This window comes from Bos taurus, chromosome 7 (assembly GCF_002263795.3).
Source record: "Bos taurus isolate L1 Dominette 01449 registration number 42190680 breed Hereford chromosome 7, ARS-UCD2.0, whole genome shotgun sequence".
Taxonomy (NCBI): Eukaryota; Metazoa; Chordata; class Mammalia; order Artiodactyla; family Bovidae; genus Bos; species Bos taurus.
The window spans coordinates 12,805,922-12,824,298 of record NC_037334.1 but is presented as its reverse complement, the minus strand read 5'-3'; the positions used below and the strand labels follow the sequence as shown (position 1 = coordinate 12,824,298).

General features: G+C 55.6%; 4 protein-coding genes across 5 annotated transcripts; 2 read left to right on the top strand and 2 right to left on the bottom strand.

The window, feature by feature from the left end:
* The first annotated feature begins 203 nt into the window (after positions 1-203).
* Positions 204-4,365, top strand: WDR83 (WD repeat domain 83). The gene is made up of 9 exons (NM_001079650.2): positions 204-361; positions 441-561; positions 646-751; positions 1,015-1,063; positions 1,146-1,272; positions 2,610-2,677; positions 2,772-2,880; positions 2,965-3,079; positions 4,063-4,365. Exons 1-9 carry the CDS (start codon positions 259-261, stop codon positions 4,210-4,212), a joined length of 948 nt encoding a protein of 315 aa, NP_001073118.1. The 5' UTR covers positions 204-258; the 3' UTR covers positions 4,213-4,365.
* On the bottom strand, positions 4,276-8,186 carry DHPS (deoxyhypusine synthase). Its single transcript, NM_001003657.1, is given in 9 exon segments — positions 4,276-4,472; positions 4,557-4,682; positions 5,520-5,623; positions 5,704-5,809; positions 6,239-6,325; positions 6,405-6,501; positions 6,589-6,710; positions 6,902-7,066; positions 7,642-8,186. Coding segments are annotated over 9 exon segments (1,110 nt in total). The 5' UTR covers positions 7,849-8,186; the 3' UTR covers positions 4,276-4,376.
* A 3,048-nt stretch (positions 8,187-11,234) lies between these two features.
* Positions 11,235-11,541, top strand: GNG14 (G protein subunit gamma 14). Its single transcript, NM_001195624.1, has 2 exons — positions 11,235-11,327; positions 11,416-11,541. Exons 1-2 carry the CDS (start codon positions 11,235-11,237, stop codon positions 11,539-11,541), a joined length of 219 nt encoding a protein of 72 aa, NP_001182553.1.
* An 874-nt stretch (positions 11,542-12,415) lies between these two features.
* Positions 12,416-18,319, bottom strand: FBXW9 (F-box and WD repeat domain containing 9). 2 transcript variants are annotated; one of them, NM_001038151.2, is given in 10 exon segments: positions 12,416-12,788; positions 12,862-12,927; positions 13,015-13,104; positions 13,235-13,348; positions 13,438-13,586; positions 13,919-14,010; positions 14,096-14,208; positions 15,391-15,519; positions 15,598-15,737; positions 16,858-17,332. In NM_001038151.2, coding segments are annotated over 10 exon segments (1,377 nt in total). In that variant the 5' UTR covers positions 17,267-17,332; the 3' UTR covers positions 12,416-12,713.
* Between the last annotated feature and the right edge of the window lie 58 nt (positions 18,320-18,377).

Genomic DNA, 18,377 nt, shown 5'->3' with positions numbered 1-18,377 from the left:
AACTCCCCCCAGCCAGGGGACAGAGAATTCGGAGAAGCCAAAAATGCTCCTAGAAGATCGGAAGTGGGGAAGGAAACTAGGAAGCTGGAGACAAGTTTCAGTGTTTCCAACACTATTTCCAAAGAGCCTAAATGTAGAACCCGGAAGTGAGAAGTAGGAAGTAGACTATGGAGGACAATAATAAGGTTACACCCTCCCAGGGCAAGGAATGCTTCCGTGCCGGCGCGTGTAAGGTGGCGAGGAAGGGGAAGCCGAGGGATGGCTTTCCCTGAGCCAAAACCGCGGGGCCCCGAGCTGCCGCAGAAACGGTTGAAGACGTTGGACTGCGGGCAGGGGGCGGTTCGAGCTGTGCGATTTAATGGTGAGCGCCTTGATCTTTCCGAGTCCTCCTCCCGCCTCCTAAGGTCGACGGCCCAGTAACCCCCCCTGGTATTCCCCAGTGGATGGCAATTACTGTCTGACTTGCGGCAGCGACAAGACCCTGAAGCTGTGGAACCCGCTGCGGGGGACGTTACTGCGGACGTACAGCGGCCACGGCTACGAGGTGCTGGATGCGGCTGGGTGAGCCGGGGGGCCAAGGCGGGATCGGGGCGCTGAGGCCAGGAACAGAAGTAGATGCTAAATATTCCGTGCTCTGCCTTCTAGCTCCTTTGATAACAGCAGTCTTTGCTCTGGAGGTGGGGACAAGGCGGTGGTGCTGTGGGATGTGGCGTCAGGGCAAGTCGTGCGGAAATTCCGGGGCCACGCGGGGGTGAGTGCAAGCAAGAAGGGGTCTCATTAAAGCAAATCTGATTAGCATGTGGGTGGTAACAGGGATCCGCTCCGCACCCCCCCCACCCACGCAATTACAGCGCAAGGATCCTTCCCCATGGCCCCCACTTCATCAAGCCCCATCCTTGGAGTTCCCCCCAACTCTTTGATCTCCCTTACCCTTAACCTTTTTCCCTTGCTTTAACTTGCACTGGGAACCCTGCTTTTGTCCTCATCCTCTAAGCGGCAGTTCCTGTTTCACAGAAGGTGAACACAGTGCAGTTTAATGAAGAGGCCACAGTTATCCTGTCTGGTGAGTCCAGGGCCTTGGCAGGTGGGCCCAGGAGACTGCCTCCGCCCTCTAAACCTGATCCACCTTCATGCTGGCCTTACAGGCTCTATCGATTCCACCATCCGCTGCTGGGACTGTCGCTCTCGGAAACCTGAGCCAGTACAGACACTGGACGAAGCCAGAGATGGTATATCCAGCGTGAAGGTGTCAGACCATGAGGTCCTCGCAGGGTGAGTGGGACCAGGACCTTGTCGCTCACCAGGTGCCACCGAGGTTCACAGTTGTCTCTGTATTTAGATTAAAAAATCTACTCTCCTCATTGTGCTCATAAGGCCCTGCATGGTCTGGTCTCTGTTGTGCTCTCAGCTTTTATGTGGTTGTTGTTCAGACACTAAGTCGTGTCCAACTCTTTTTGACCCCATGCACTGTAGCACTCCAGGCTTCCCTGTCCTTCACTATCTTCTGGAGTTTGCTCAAACTCTTGTCCGTTGAGTCAGTGATGCCATCCAACTATCTCATTCTCTGTCGCACCCTTCTCTTGCCCTCAATCTTTCCCAGCATCAGTGTCTTTTCCAATGAGTCGGCTCTTGGCATCAGGTGGCCAAAGGATTGCAGCTAATTTCTGTTAAATATACCACACATGCTTCCACTCTGGGACCGACATGCAATTGCCCTTTCTCCACCTGGACTGTTCTATACTACTTGGAGTGTATCTGAGCACCTCCTACAGGTCCCATTTTTAGTCAGCATACAGCAGTGAACAAGATAGAAAAACAAGGAAAACCCCTGCCTACATAGATTTGACAGTCTAGCTGCAGGAGACAATTAAAAAAAAAAAAAATTCCCATGCAGGGCTGCCCAAGTGTTCCCACAACCTGAGGGAGTGCTGATCCCACCACTGGGGGTGTTTGGACTGCTTGGCCTGTCAGCCCACCCAGTTCCCACACATCCCCCCCTTGAACTGAACATGGTTGGCTCCTTTCTCAGCCTCAAGCCTCAATTCCAGTGTCACCTCCTGGGAGCTGATGCCCCTCAGTCCACGAGGTTCCACTTTGGCAGCAAGTGCTCCTGGCTTGGTAGCAGCTGTGTTCCAAGTCTCTGTACAGGGTCTGGCCCAGAGAGGGAGCTCAGTGGAAAGCAGAAACAGATGGAATGGGACTTGATTGGCCCTTGGGTCTGTGTCTTAAAGCCATTGCCTCAGAATTCCACTTTTTTTTTTTATATTTATTTTTAATTTACTTATTTGGCTGCATCGGGTCTTAGTTGCAGCATGTTGGATGTAGTTCTCTGACCAGGGATTGAACCCAGGCCCCCTGCATGGAGAACTCAGAGTCTTAGCCACTGGACCACCTGGGAAGACCCAGAATTCCACTCTTGAGTTCACGTCAGTGTGTTTTCCGTGGCCGATCCTAAGCATGACGTGACAGTGAAGGGTACTGGGAAGGATAGGTGCTAGCCTTGCCCTCGGGCCCCTGGCCAGGTGAAGAGGATACAGGGACACCAAAGCTGGCACCCTGGACCTACAGGCCCCTGCAAGTGCTTCAGCTGCAGCCGCCCTGTCTTGCAGTTCCGTAGATGGCCGGGTGAGGCGCTATGACCTGAGGATGGGGCAGCTCTTCTCAGACTACGTGGGCAGTGAGTGTGGCTGGTGCTGGGAGGCAGGCAGGGAAGGAAGGTGGGGACAGCCCAGGGGACCCAGCCTGACATGCCTGCCCTCCCCTGCCCCCAGGCCCCATCACCTGCATCTGCTTCAGCCGGGATGGCCAGTGCACCCTGGTGTCCAGCCTAGACTCTACCTTGCGGCTTCTGGACAAGGACACAGGGGAGCTGCTGGGCGAGTGAGTCCTCAGGAGCGTGGGGCCCCTCCCCCACCCCCAGTGAAGCCCGCCCCTAACACCCGCTCTGACTCCACTCACCCCCAGGTACACGGGCCATAAGAACAAGGAGTATAAGCTGGACTGCTGCCTGAGCGAGCGCGATACACATGTGGTCAGCTGTTCTGAGGACGGGAAGGTGTTCTTCTGGGACCTGGTGGAAGTGAGCCTCCCCACCCCCACTCCACGCTGGGGTGCCTGCCTTGTCCTTACCTGAGTCACTCTCAGGCCTGAAGGGGGGGTGGTGTTCTGTTAGAACTGGGGGCTAGAAGGAATGAGAGAATGAAGAAAGAAGGGCAGTCCTGGCAAAGAGCACAGCACATGCCAAAGCTTGGAGGTGTGGCGCCCATGTATCGGTCAGGAAATGGAAGTGCTGTGGATGGCAGTGGTGGCAGCAGGATCCAGGTCAGGTGGGGCCACTGGGACTGACCCTCGGGGAGGGAGGGTGGTGATGGCATCTCACCCCAGGTGAGATGGGGCTGTAGTTGTTCAGGAAATCGGAGCCACGTCTGAGCATCCCTGTGATTTCCCCCCGTGAGCCCTGTGAGCTCTGTCCTGATGTGTCTCAGCCTGGTGGGGACGTCAGAATGGGAACTGACCAGCTAGACTTCATGGGGTCAGGGCTGGGGCTTGGCTACAGAAGCCCCTTAGAGGATGAAGGAACTGGAGGGCCCTGGAGAGTTGAGGAGCCAGCTCTCCCTTTGGGAACTCAGAAGGCACCAAGGTTTTGCCTACGTCTCGAGGGTCCAGTAGACTGGCAGTCATCCTGCAAGGGAGGGCACGTGAAAGGACATTTTGCAGGTGGAGAGAAGAACCCAATATGTTGAGACTTGACTGCAGGGTAATAAAAGGAGGGAGCATTGAGGCTCTCAGGTGGGCTGGTGGAGCCCAGATGGCAATCTCTGGGCACAGTCTAAAGGCAGAGCCAAGAGGATTTACTGACAAAAGGACTTGAGATGTATGAGGAAGATCCAAGGTGTCTGACCTGAGCACCTGGAAGGACAACTGACTGATGGGCTCAGTTTGGGACTGATTAAGTTTGCAATGTCTGGGAAGCAATTAGAAGCATTATAATGGAAACCAGGGGAGAGGCGGCCAGGAGGAGGGAGACACACTGATGACCACTGCCCACCCCTCGCTCCACAGGGTGCCCTGGCGCTGGCCCTGCCTGTGGGTCCTGGTGTGGTGCAATCGCTGACCTACCACCCCACAGAGCCCTGCCTGCTGACTGCCATGGGGGGCAGCATCCAGTGCTGGCGGGAGGAGACCTACGAGGCTGAAGGTGCCCCAGGCTGAAGCCAGGGGACCCACTGCCAAGGACAGAGACACAGCCTAAGGAGGACTGCTGAGATCATTTATTCTAGACATGCTGCTGACCAAGAAGTGGGGAGGGGCTGGGTCTGCAAACTAATAAATAGAGGAGGGGGGTGAGGCCTCCCTGGGGCTGCACCGTCCAGTGTTCAGTCCTCATTCTTCTCGGGCATGAAGGCATCTACCTTCTGGGCAAAGGTTTCAGCCACAAGCAGCGGGAAGACCAAGGAGGCATCAGCATAGACCTATGGAGAGAACCCAGGTGAGCCAGAGGATCCACAGCTGCAGCCTAGGAGACCCTGTGCTCCAGCTGGCTGGCCGACCCTCACCTTGACAGGCTGTGCATCCATCCGGATCTTGCCCCATGAGACAGCTTCATCCGGCCGGGCGCCTGAGTCAGAGCCATCAAACTCCTGGGCAGTGTTGATGTAGACGGCATAGTCAGCGCCATTCCGCTGTGGGGAGGGACAGGATGGGCTGGTCAGCCAGACTCCAGGGCAGGACACTAGCTAAAGGCACAGGGATGTGTCCCAGATAAAGGAAGCCCTTGGTGGCCTTCACTCCAAGGGAAGGGCTCCATGTCAATAACTGGGCCAAGTGGGAGTGTCATGGGATGCTGGGCAGTGGGCGGCTTTGCTCCAGACTCACCTAGGTAGCAAGAGCCCACCCACATCTGCCACCAACTCTAGAGAAGACTTCCATACCTCTTCCCTCTCTATGGTCCCCACCCCAGTCCCACTGTTTGTTCCCCACACAGCAGCCAGAAGGTGCCTATGAGCACCTGAGTGGCCCTCAAAGCCTTGCACTTTGTGGCTGTCACCTCTGGCCTCACCTCCTCTCACTCTCCCCTTCACTGGCCTCCAAGATGTGCCTACATCAGGCACCTCAGAACCTTTGCACTGGCCAGTCCTGCCAGAAACTCATCTCACGCCCACTCCCTAAGTTAACCACATGGTTCGTGGGAGCAGCCCCTGAAAAACCTCTGCTCACAGGTCACACGTCCCAGGAAGCGTTCCCTTTTCTGAATAGCATGCCTTTCTCCTGCCCTCTCGTCGTCATCCCTGATTCTTCTTTGTAGCCAATACTGCCACCTGATGTACATGTCACCTTGTCACTGGTTTGCTGTTCATCTCCCCACTAGAACATCAGTTCCAGGAGGGCAGGTATCTTGGCTTGTCTAGTCCACAACTGTTTCCCAGCACATGGCATGGGCCTAGTACACAGACCTGTCTGCACAGCAGGCACGTGTACCACCCCCCACTAGGGGCCACACAGTCTGCATCCCTGCTCACCATGAGGTTGGCATTGGCAATGTGGTGCTTGACCATGCCACCACCCAGGATGATCATCCCCGTACGCTTGGCGAAGATGGCCTGTGTGTTGATGAGCTTGAGGTCTGGGGGAGAGGGCTGAGTCAGGCCACCGCAGGCCCAGGCAGCCCTCCTCCCTTGCTCCTCTGCGGCCCCAACATCTTACCCTCAACAATGTCCAGGACCAGACCTGGGTTCTTATAGGAGTGGAAGAAGATCATGTCACCCAGCGAGCCATCTGTGAGTGCCGGGCTCAACACAGGAATATGGTTCTAGGAAAGAGCAAGACAGGAGGGGGACCAGATCTAAGCCCTGTAGGTGCAGCCTGCAGGTGTTTCCTCTCTGCCTGATTCTGGGCAGAGAGCTTAACTTCACTTGGGCCTGGCACATGAAGAATGGTAGTTCTTGTTTTTCTGATTGCTGGACCCCAGAGCCTCTGAGGAGCATGGGGCCTTCCAAGAGTCCCCATGGGAGCTGCTAAGTATTGCCCAACTGCTTCCCAGCAGTCTAGGAGTAGAGCCAGAATGCCAGATCCACAGTCAATAGCTGTGGGACCTCAGACAAACTGCCTAACTTCTCTGTTTCTGAGGCTCCTTATGTAGGAGCAGGGATGAGGAGACTAGTACCAACTACCCAGGTGGCTGTGAAAATGAAACAACACATGCCAAAGCCTGGCATTTTTGCCCCCGCCGGTCCCTCACCTTCTGGGCCCAGTAATACACGGACTCTGGGTTGTTTATCTCCTTGCCAAGCCGGGCGATCATCTTGGAAGGTGTCCACTTCACACCCTAGGAGGAGACAGTGGCTTCAGGCAGCAGCGCCTCCCCTGACGCACCCTCCCCCAGCCCCAGGTTGCTCCAGCCTCACCTCTGTGTTCTGCTCCAGCACCATCTGGTCCAGAATGGGCATCAACCAGTCCTCAAACTTGCAGTAATTGTCATTGGGCACCAGCAAGTTCCCAATCCTGGGGACAGAAGGTGGATGGGCATCAGGGCCCAGGACCCTCAGCCTGCCTCCCTTACTCAGCACCGCTCAGCCCCCACCCACCCACCTGTTGATCCCGTTCTCACGTAGCTCCTTCCCCCTGAGGCTGAACTCGCCCAGGTATGTGGGCGCCAAGCACTTGATGAAATCCTCCTCCACACCCCCAGCTGTGGTCACCAAGACGTCCACCTGCAGCCACAAGGCAGTGAAGTTATCCCAAGCAGAACTCCTAACTCCCAACTCTTATCCATTGACCCCTGTGGGGAGCTCTGCTGCAAAACAAAACTGACCCATATCTTCCTGTCTCACTTAAATGACCAGTAACCTTATTGCCCATTAAGACCCAGAGAGCCCAAGGCCACACCCCCACCAGGTCCCACCATGTTGTGCTGCACGAGGTAACGGATAGTCTCACGGATGCCTGAACTGATGAGGTTGGATGTGTAGCCCAGAAAAATGGTGCAGCCGGTGAGTGGGCGTCGGCTCTGCGTCAAGTCTGCATGTTGGTCTTCATCCTCGGATAGCGGCTCGAGTTTCTTCTCTATCTAGGTAAGGGCAGAGTTGAATTAACCTCTGGCCCCAAATTCCACCCCAAGGACCCGCGGCGGGTTTTGGTGTCAGACTCCCCGCCCAGGCTCTGACCACTCAGGGACAGAGAAACACTTCTACCTGGTACAGGGGAAGGAACACCCCTGTGTAGGCTCCGCCCTGTTCACAGCCCAAGTCTCAGGTCACATGCTTAGGCTTTGCCCCTTTTCAGGAATCCGAGAGCATCACTTTTTCAGGCCCGACCCCTCTCCCCACCGGGAAAAGCAAACCCAAGCTCAGGTCCGGGCGGGTGTAAGGGTCCACCTCCAATTCCTGGCTCAAATGCACTCTCTAGCCCAGGCTCCGCCCCTTCCATAATACTTTCACCTGTTACCTATAACGCCCGCTCCCCGCCCCCGCCCCGCCCCAGAATCAGTCCCAACCACTCCCCAGCACAAAACTCCCGGGCCCCATACTCTCTCCCACTATTGGACGAAGAACACACCTCCCAGAGAAGTCCCGCCCCCAGCCACCGCAGGGTGCTACTGGAGGCCACGCCCCCTCAACCCAGGAAGCCTCACCCAGGCCTCACCATGGCGTTGACTTGCTGTACCGCGCGCCCGAAGTTGGTGGCTTGGAAACCAGTGGTGCTGAAAGCCTCTAGCAGTGCGCGATAGTCCACGCCACGGTTGAAGTCGTAGCCCCGGACCTGCGCGGTCTCGAACGGCAGTGCCGAACTGTGCTTCAGCACGGCGGCCAGTGCCGCCGCGGGCACCTCCCTCTCCTGGGGACCCTCCATTGTCCTGCAGCTGCACTCTCAAGTCAGAGCCGCCCCAGGCCAGCCCTCTGGCGGCCTCGAACTGCTCTAGGCCCCGGCACGCACTTCAGTAGGAGATTCAAGGCCTGGGGAAAACCTGGGGAGGGCCGGAAGATGTTTAATCACATGACCCGCCACGCCCGGAATCAAGGGTGCGGCCATCTTGTCTTGTACAGTCCGTAATACGGAAGCCGCGGGGAGCCATTATTTATATTCCGTATGTTCCCAGCCGCCGATGAATGATTTTTACTTTTACTGCCGCCTGCTGGAAACCCACCGCGTTGCGTGGAGCTTACCGGTTCGTGTCTACCCTCTCAGAGAGAGAATGGTTTCTCAGACGTTGCCGTTAGACGGAATTCGAATCACCAGGAGGTATCAGACAGTTTCTGCCTCGGAGAGTCTCTCGTCAAATTGGAACAGTGATCGCTGTTCGTGTCTTGCAAGTCTCCTGAGCCTCCATATGCAGCATAACCCCTGGTCTTCTGTCTCTGGCAGCTGAGCTGCCATATCCTCTTTGAAGTCTTCCTTGACTTTCCTCTGGGTCAGGGATCTCCTGTGGGACCCAGGGCTGATATCTCTTTCCCTCTAGCGAGCCTGTGAGATGCTAGAGGGTGGGGGTCTATGATCTTATGGGTCCTCCTAACCATGCATAGGGTTTAGTCCAGTGAGACCCCTGTAATCACTCACTCTACAATTTATGGAGTCTGCACTATATACTGTGTGCTTCCCTGGTGTCTCAGTGGTAAAGAATTCATCTGCCAATGCAGGAGACACGGGTTTGACACCTGGGTCGGAAAGATGCCACATGCCTCCGAGCAACTAAGCCCATGTGCCACAATATTGAGCCTGGGAGCCACAACTACTGAAACCCACGTGCCCTAGAGCCCATGCTTTGCAAGAAGCCACCAAAATGAGAAGCCTCCACACCACAATGAAGAGTACCCAGAGACCGGGTAGCAATGAGGTAGAAATATTCCAGCACTGCCAAAAATAATAAATAATTTTTTAAAGAAAAACCCTCTTATTGTGGCTTCCCAGTAAGAGTAATACTCGGGTTCTAACCTGTGGCCTAAGAAGGCACTGACTTGCCTACCCTCATCCCCTACCACTTGGCCACACTCACTTTTCTCCAGCTCCACTAACCTGACTGTTCTAGAGCCCAGTAAGCTCTTTGCTGACCAAGGGGCAATGCACTTGCTGCTCTCTCTGCCTGGAACACCTGCTTCCCCAGCTCCTCCTCCTCTGGGCCTCAATCCAAATGTCACCTCCTCCAAGAGGCCTGCCCTGACCACCTGCTCTTGCTCTTACCTTGCTTTTGTTTTTCACAGTGCAGGATATATTCTGTTTGCTGCTGTTCATCCCTCCCTGCCATCCAGCTCTGTGAAGGCAGGATCATGTCTGGTTTCACTGCTATTCTTTTCAGTCTGTGCAGTGCTGGGCACACACTGGGATCTCAGCAAAAATGGATGAAACACACACAAAGACGTCAAGGTGATCCATGAAGAATGAAGGAGGGATTGAAAAGGATTCAGAGAGGACAGTAGGTGCCAGACCAGGCAGGGCCCTGTGGGCTGTAGTAAGGAGGGTGGGTTTTATTCTCAGGGGCTGAGAAACCATAGGAGAGTTTTTAAAATGAAAAACTGATTTATTTTCTCCAATTTATAAAACTGTGGTAGAATACACATAACATGAAATTAACATTGTAACTTTTTTTTTTTTTTTTTTTAAGAAAGAAAGCTCTGTAGTCTGTCTCTTCTTTGAAAGATACTTATTTGACTGCACTGGGTCTTGCTTGCAACATGTTGTATCTTTAGTCATGGCAGGAAGGATCTAGTTCCCTGGGATTGAACCCAGGCCCCCTGCATTGGGAATGTGGAGTCTTAGCCACGACCACAGGGAAGTCCCCCACTGTAACCATGTTTAAGTCCACAGTTCAGAAGCATTAAGTACCTTTACATTGTTATACAACCATCACCTCCTTCATCTCAAGAACTCTTTCATCTTCCCAAACTGAAACTTTGTACCCATTAAACACAACTCCCCATCCCCCTTTTTCCTCAGCAACTGGCATTCTGCTTTCTGGGATTTGACTACTCCTACCTCACATAAGGGGAATCATGTATTAGCTGTCATTTTGTGACTGGCTTATCTCACTTAGCAGAATGTCCTCAAGTTTCATCCATGTTGTAATGTGATTTAACAGATCCCACTGACTTACTGGAGTAGAATGGGGTCAGGCTGTGCAGGGCAGGGGAGACCAGGCAACTGCACTGGTCCAGGCAAACTGAGATGGGGGGGCAGGACCCCAATGCTACCAACAGGGTGGGGAGAAGTGACCAGTCTGACAACCTAATTTGAAAGTTCATCTATAAACTGCACGGTGAGCTCTGTTCAATACTCTGTAATGACCTATATGGAAGAGAATATTAAAAAAAAAAAAACTGGATATATGTGTATGTATAACTGATTCACTTTGCTGCGCAGAAACTGACCCAGCATTGTAAATCAACTATTCCAATAAAAAATTATTAATTAAAAACAAAGAAAGTTGTTCTGACGGCTCTTGATGAAGGATTAAATGTAGGAATACTGGAAGAAAGGAATAAAGGAGTTAAAGATTGGAACCAGGGCAGTTGGGTGGATGGTGGTGAATTTGGGGGATGGAGGTTTGGGGTTGGGGGAGAGGATCCAGAGTCCAACTTTGGCCAGGTTAGGTGAGAGACAACTGAGAGGTGGGGGTGATGGACCGAGGAGGGAGGAGGGTCCTCATGCGGGTCAGAGGTCAGGGAAGGGCTTGGGACACAGGGGAAGCCATCAGTATAAGTGAGTGAATTGAGTCATCTGTGGATAAGGGCCCTGGGTCATGAGTATAGACAGACACAGGAGAGGCAGGGCTGCACCTGAACCAGGGTTCACGCTGTGCCTCCTCACGTCAGAGGAGGAGCCAGTTAGCAGGGGATCAAGCAGATCTGTGAGAGCCCGGGGCTCCTACACTCCCCCAGTAAAGGTGACACATGACAGAGCAGCCACTGGGCCTCCTGGGGCAGGGACCCCTTTGGCCTCAGCAGCTGCTGTTGCCACTGGTGACATTTCACTCCGTGAATGTCCTGGCTTCAAAGTCTCTGCAGGCATTGTGGGGGGTTGGGGGGGTGTTGGAGAGGCTGGGCTGGGGGAGGGCTCCAGAGTGGGGCCACAGGAGGAGGACCGAGCAGCCAGGAGTCAGCCGGAGTCTTCAGTTGAGGTACATGGTCCTGATGGGTTGGGGAGCAGCCACCCCCATGCCTCAGGCACCAGGGACATAGGAGGAGGCAGGAGCTTGGGGTTTGGGGTGCAGCCTGCTGCCTGTGGCTCTGCTCACCCTCCCTCAGATGTCCAGCAAAGTGACCATTGGCAGTGACATTGGGCAAGCCCGCCGGGCCGTGGAGCAGCTGCGGATGGAGGCAGGCATTGACCGCGTGAAGGTGAGGACCAGGGTGAGGCGGGCGCATCTGAGAGAGCAGGGCAGGTGGACGGCCCAGCCCAGGTCGGGCTAACCGGGCTGGTCTGCAGGTATCCAAGGCAGCTACCGACCTGCTGCAGTTCTGCACAGAGCAGGCCAAGAGCGACCCCTTTCTCATGGGCATCCCAGCCGCCACCAACCCCTTCAAGGAGAAGAAGCCCTGCGCCATCCTGTGAACCCTGCAGCCCGGACCGCCCAGGGGGCCTCAATAAAGATGAAGTGAGTGCTCCTCAGGGCATGGCTTGGCCAAGCTTCCGTGGTGGACTTTGGGTTTGTAGGGACCAGGTGTGGGGTGTGCCTGGCCCAGCCTCCCTCCTCGCCCACGCCAGGGTCACGGCCACAGAGGCACACCCTGGACCCTGAATAGAGGAGCATGCCCCTCCCTCACCTACCCCTTCCCTGACTGCCCCCCTCCCCACGGCCCAGGGGGTAGCATTAGCAGATGCCCGGTCCCTCTGCCCAAACACCCAGGGTTAGAGTCCCGATCTATGTATCAGTGCGTGTCACACACACACACACACACACACACACACACACAGTTCACACACGCAGGTACCATCATACAGACAAGTGCCACTTCTCAAGTGTCTCCCTCCCCCTCACAGAAAGCACAGGAGACGCAGTCTCGATCCCTGGGTTGGGAAGATCCCCTGAAGAAGGAAATGGCAACCCACTCCAGTATTCTTGCCTGGAAATCCCATAGACAGAGGAGCCTGGAGGGCTACAGTCCATGGGGTCACAAACAGTCGGACACGACTGAGCAACTAAACAACAACAGCAAACCGCATATACAGCCTGACTGGCCTCCCTGGGGACATTCAGGCACACAGGATCCCTGAAATGCACCCGGGCAGGCGCAGGCGCACCCAGAACCTGCCCCCCCCCCGCCCCCCCCACCCCCCCCCCCGCCACAAACGCACACACAGCAGTGGCTGTCGTCCAGGCTTTCAGGCCCCATCTCACAGACACACACCCACCCCTGGTACCCTGGCCCCAAGCAGGGAGGGACAGAGCCCTCAGGTGACACCAGGCTCACACTCCAGGCCGGAGCACCAGTACAGCAGGTTTATTTCTTTGCTCTCAAGGCAGAGCCTGCATCCAAATCATAACAAAAACAGGGCCCGAGGGTGGGGACCAGCCCCCTTGGGTGGGCCGGAACACAAAGCTCACCTCCCCTGGCGTGGGGCCCAGCCCAGGGACCCCACATGGCCATGGCCAGGACCCCTTGTGCCATAGGCTTGTGGGGCAGGGCAGAGGCAGCACCAGCATGGGGGAAGGTCCCCGCCCCCGAGAACAGAGGTCATGGCCCCACCTGCCGGTAGGCAGACCCACATCCACATCCACCTGCTCAGGCCTGCAGCCTCCAGACCTCCAGTGACAGGCCCCCAGAGGCAGCCACCACCAGGTTGCCCTCGGCACAAATCTGTGAGCACAGGGACAGGAGGAGTCAGGGGTGCTCTCGGTGGGCGGGGGCGGCGCGTGGGACAGGGCCTTACCCCATTCAGCACATTGTGATGGCTTCGAGTGCAGATGGTCCTTGGTGGGTCTGTGGGCACGTGTACCTGGTGAGGGGCAGTGGGCAAAGGTCATGGGACGTGTCCCCGACAGTTGAGGGTGGGTAGAGAAGAGGCACTGTCCTGGGCCCTCACCCGGATGGTCTTGTCGGTGGACGTGGTGTACAAGGCCCCCAGGGAGTGCTTGATCCCCGTGATCTGAGACCTGTGGCCCACATCAAAGGACTGGGGGAGGGAGGGACAGGTGACACTCAGGTGTGGCTCTCCCTAGGCCAGTGCCCCACTGCCCCCCAGGGGTTAAGAGGCGGGGAGGCAGCCCAGGGAGAGTCGGGCAGGGGCGAGGGCCTCGGCAGACCCGGACAAGCTGGAAGCAGCCACTGCGGTTGGCAAAGACGTGCAGTAGGCCCTGGTTATCGCCAGCCCAGAGCTGAGGTTCCTGGTAGGACATGCAGAGCAGGTAGGAGTCCAGCTGCAGGAGGGACGGAGATGGAGTGGCTCAGGCCAGTCCAGGCCACTCCACACAGCCCCGGCCCCCTGGGCCCCCGGGGGATGGCCCACCTGCAGCCGCTGCAGGACACTGTTGGCCCGGCGGTCAAACACCACGAGCGTGTGGTCCTCGCTGCCTGAGATGATGTGCCGGTCGTCTGCCAGCAGTGCCAGCACGGCGCTGGAGTGCAGCCGCCGGCTCTTCAGCAGGGCTGGGCCAACTTTGCAGGTGAGGGGCCAGGGAGGAAAGCAACATCAGAGCCCCCTTGGAGGCCCCCCTGGACCCCGGATCTCCATCCTCCGTGGCTTCCTCTGGGGGCCTTCCAGTCCATCACCCCATCCCACGTGGAGACAGGGCTTCCTCTGCCCCTAGTATCCGCACGCAGCAGTCACCCTGTGGCCCCCAGCACAACACAGGCCACTTGGAGTGGCCAGCCTCTGGTTGTGTGATTGTTACCCAAGTCAGACTGTGAGGACCAAGTGTTTCTTTTCCCAAAATGACCCTGGAGACCCCAGGCAGCCCTGCTCTCCCCACCTAGGCCCCAGGGCCCACCTCTGGGATCGTAGACGGTCACCTTCTTGTCATAGGTGCCGGTCACCAGGATATCTGGCCGGTAGGACAGGCACAGAACAGCTGCCTTGCCCCTGGGGACACACAGACCACAGAGCTGGGGAAGGGGCCGGACAGAGCACTGCCCACCCAGGCCCTCCTGCCCAGGTCCCCTCACACTTTATCTCGCCAAACTGCTGCCCGTCAGCCGCCATGTCCCAGAGCTTCACTGTGCTGTCCCAGGAACCGGAGCACACTCGGTGGTCCAGCGCTGCCAGTGACCACACCCAGCCCTGTGGGACCAGACCCATGTCCTGTGATCTTCCCCATTTCACAGAACCCAGAGTGAGTCAGCATGAGGAGAGATTAGAGCTCAGGTCTGCGGGTCTGACTTCAGAACCGAAAGACCTGCACGTTGTTGCTGTGGTTTACTTGCTAAATCATGTCCGACTCTTTGAAATCCCATGGACTGTAGCCTACCGGGCTTCTCTGTCCATGGAATTATCCAGGCAAGAATACTGAATGGATTGCCATTCTTTCTCCAGAGGAACTTCCAGACCCAGGGATCGAACTCATGGCTCCTGCATTGCAGGCAGATTCTTTACTGCTGAGCTACCAGGGAAGCCCAAAACATGTACACCCCCACCTAATAATGTTCCTAAATCAAGTACTGCAGAGCCTTAGCACCAGCACAGGTTGAGGCCACATGACAATGTGATTAAGAATAGGACCTCCACAGAAATTCTGTGGTGGTCCAATGTCTAAGGCTCCAATGCAGGAGGCCTGGGTTTGATCCCTGGTCAGGGAACTAGATTCCACGTATCTGTAAACCCGACATCTGAGCACCTACTCTATATGAGCCTGAGTGAAGCTCTTAATGCATAGTCACCTCATTCAACCTCATCCTAATTGACACTGGACAGAAGCAGTAAGTGAGGCCCAGAGAAGTCATATATGACTTTGACTTTACCCAAAGTCACACAAACAATAGCAGACCAAGATTGAAATCTATGAGGTCTGGAACTTTCCTGGGGGCACAGTGGATAGAAATCCACCTACGAATGCAAGGGACACAGGTTCAGTTCCTGGTCTGGGAAGATTCCACATGTCAAGAAGCAACTAAACCCATGCACCACAACTACTGAAGCCCATGCGCCCTAAAGTCTCACACTGCAACTACTGAGCCCATGTGCTGCAATTACTAAATAAACCTGCTCTCACCTAGAGCCTGTGCCTCGCAACAAGAGAAGCCACCGCAGTGAGAAGCCTGAGCACTTCAACAAAGAGTAGCCCCGGCTCGCCACAACTAGAAGAAGCCAGAGTGCAGCAATGAAGACCCAGCATAACCAAAAAAATTAATAAAAATTAAAAAAAAATAAATCAATGAGCTCTGGTGCCAAAACCCATGCCCTCAGCCACAGTAGCCTGCCCAGGCCTCCTAGCTCCTACCTTTGCCTGATCTCCTATCCCCTCACCTTGTGAGTGCTGTTCTTCTGGGTCCCCAGGGTCTTGACCAGAACCCTGCTGGGCTCCACCCCCAGCTGCTGCAGGTCCCACAGGTTGACATTGCGATCTCGGGAGCCAGACAGGCAGAGTGTCCCACCCTGGGAGAGGAGTGAGGTGGTGTGGTAGGGGTCACCCTGGCCCCCCACTGCCAGGCCCTCCACCAACCCCTGTCTCACCTGAAGCAGCAGCACCGAGTCAATGGAAGCAAAGTGCCCATCGGCTAGGCAGAAGTACTCAGCCCTGCGCCCATCATCTGCCCAACGCGACAGGTGCTGCTCCAACTCAATGCAGGCCGTCGGCCAGTCAAAGTCCTCCTCTGTGGGATGCAATACCAGGGTCCCCAGTGGGCAGGAACCCTGCCACCCACTACAGCTTTCCAAGCTCACCACTGGCTTCTGGGGAGCAGAAGACTTGGAGAGAATCCCACTTGGATCCCTTACCCCACCCAAGGAAGCCCAGGCTCTAGCTTTGGGACCACCAGCCCACCCACCTGCCATGCAGGTCTAAGGCTGCTCCTTACCGTTTCCAGATATTGGGTAACTGAAGCCCCAGGATCACCTTCCCAGGCCTCATTCTCCAACCTCAGGATGTTAAAGTCCTACCTCACCCCTGGCTGTGGTCCAACCTCAGCTTCACCCTCCCTACCCCTTTGGCTGGGCACAAGAGTTAGGACTACATAACTAACCCTTCTTGTTTTGGCCACCTGAACCAGACTCATGGAAGTGTTCCCCAAAATCAGTATCCCAAACCTGGGACCCTTGTCAAGGAGCAGAACCCAAGCCCTTGACCCAAACATCTATATTTTAATCAAGCTGTTCAGTAAAGTCCCATCAATTCAAGACCAGCAGGCTGCATTATCCTCTAGGGACCAAAGACTTTGGTGGCAGAAGGAATGACCACCAGCCCTTGTCTGAGATCACAGGTTAGACCCTGAACTTGAGGATCTGTGACTGCTGGTATCAGAGATCCCAACCTCTAAACCATAGCTTAGGTTCAAGGGTTGTAGGCTCTGGACCTGTGTCCATGTCTCACCCTCACCTAGGCCAAGACTCTAGGGGTAAGGGACTTTTACATTACCAGTTGCTGCCTTAGCATCTACACCCAGAACCTGGGGATTCTTGGTCTTACTTTGAGCACCGAGCAGCCTGACAGCCTGAGACTTTAAGTCGCTGTAGCAACCCCCGGCCTGAGAATCATTGGATCTTGAGTTCAGGGACCCCAGTTATCCAGGTAGATTTCTATAGCCTCAGGATCCCAAGTATCTGCCTCATGGTTCACCCAGAGGTCAGGAGCTTTGGTACTACCAGTAACTACCTCAGCCACCCTGAACCAGGACAGCCAGGGAGTTTTCTCCAGTGGGTGTGCTCATGACACCCTAGACCCCTTCCCCCTCGCCCCAGGCCTGACTTGGGCAGGCGACCCCCGGGCGCGCGCACCTTCCACCACTGGGTAGGGAGCCCGTACGCGGCGCTGCGCGCGTAGCCTCCAGGTGACACGGTCACGCACGAGGTCGCGCAGCGCGTGGCAAACGCGTGGCAGGACATGGAGCACGAGGCGCGCGTCGAGGTAGGCGCAGATCTCGAGCAGCAGCTCCGGGGGTAGGCTCAGCAGGCCCGGAACTGCCACAGTCGGGCCCTTGGACGCGGCCCGCGGTTCCAGAGAGCCAAAGGACACCGTGGGCGCGGGCAAAGGAGGGGCGCGCGGGGGTGCCAGCCCGAGTTTTGGAGGACTGAGCACGCGGGCCACGTAAGCCTCGGCCTGCGCGTCGGGGTCAGGCTCCAGCTCCGGGTCCGAGTCATCGTCCCAGGCGTGGGGATCGTCGCGCGGCCCTGGAGGCAGCTCCATGGCGACCGGGTGGGCGCGGCTGGCCCTGCTCTGTCAGACTCAGAGCCCGCGTCCTGTCTCCTAGGCAGCACGAGGGCACTTCCGGCGCTGCCTGATGACGTTAGGCGCCAGCCGGAACCAAGCAACCCGCGTGGAAACTGGCCGCGTGCTGGATGCGGGCTCCTCGGAAAGGTCTAGTTCTTAAGCTGCGTCGACCTTGGACTGGAAAAATCCCGATTTCTGGTTCCTGCGTTTATTAAACTAGAATGTCTGATGTTGCTGATGCAAAGGGCCATTGGACTCTGGTTTGAAAAACACGGCCCTAAAGCACTTCTCACAGACACGGAACCTAAGAAATAAATTTCTTTTCCTGGTTCGAAGTCTAGGCATGCCAGTGATTCCTGTCTTTTCTTAGCGACCCAGAAACACACTGCAGAGCCCTCGGTGAAAGTTAAACAAATTCTAAGCAGCACTAGCCCGTTCCCTCTTCTGATATCCACGTGGCTCTTTGCTCAATCACCTTAGCAGAGTACCCTAAGTACCCAGAGTACTGTAAGACTGGTCATTTTCCAAAACGTACTTTCTCCCCTCCCTCCACTGTATTTTTCTCTATGGGACATACCACTGTTTCACTGGTTAGCTTTATTTTTTCTCACTAAAATGCACACACTTAAATGAAAACTGGTTGTGTCAGCATTTAAAAATTTCTTCCAGGTTGATGCAGGTGATCGTTGGGTTGTACAGAGGTTGCAAGATTTTATCCTGAGGCCTCTGCATACCCAGATAAGAGATTTTTTATTTGCCTTTAACTGTTGTGCATGTTTTCCTGGGTCCCACGGCCTTGACGTTGGGCTGAGCATTATACAAATCCAGAGTTGTGAAACCAGCCCAAGAGTGCTGCAAGGTCTTGCTCTTTGCCACTCAGTTTAGTCTTTAGCCCATGGTGATTTTGAATCTGTGCTGTAGTGAGCTCCCAGACTGCAATTATGTCCCAGAGACGGTGTTGCATGTGCTATATTACCACATTTAATGTTTACTCTTACTTCCCCACTCCTCCAGTTATTTCCTGACCTGATTCCTGTACATCCCATTTCTAAAACTTTCCAGGCCCCCCTCTACATCTCTTCTCTAC

Excerpts from the sequence above, each read along its gene's own strand:
- GNG14 (NM_001195624.1), top strand. The coding sequence starts at position 11,235 with ATGTCCAGCAAAGTGACCATTGGCAGTGACATTGGGCAAGCCCGCCGG. Across the intron at positions 11,328-11,415 it reads CAGGCATTGACCGCGTGAAG|GTATCCAAGGCAGCTACCGA; the intron begins GTGAGGACCAGG and ends GCTGGTCTGCAG.
- WDR83 (NM_001079650.2), top strand. The coding sequence starts at position 259 with ATGGCTTTCCCTGAGCCAAAACCGCGGGGCCCCGAGCTGCCGCAGAAA. Across the intron at positions 752-1,014 it reads AATTCCGGGGCCACGCGGGG|AAGGTGAACACAGTGCAGTT; the intron begins GTGAGTGCAAGC and ends CCTGTTTCACAG. Across the intron at positions 2,881-2,964 it reads ACAGGGGAGCTGCTGGGCGA|GTACACGGGCCATAAGAACA; the intron begins GTGAGTCCTCAG and ends ACTCACCCCCAG.
- FBXW9 (XM_005208674.5), bottom strand. The coding sequence starts at position 17,266 with ATGGAGCTGCCTCCAGGGCCGCGCGACGATCCCCACGCCTGGGACGAT. Across the intron at positions 15,738-16,857 it reads TCCCTACCCAGTGGTGGAAG|AGGAGGACTTTGACTGGCCG; the intron begins GTGCGCGCGCCC and ends TGCATCCCACAG. Across the intron at positions 13,105-13,234 it reads GCTGCTTCCAGCTTGTCCGG|TCCTTTGATGTGGGCCACAG; the intron begins GTCTGCCGAGGC and ends TCCCTCCCCCAG.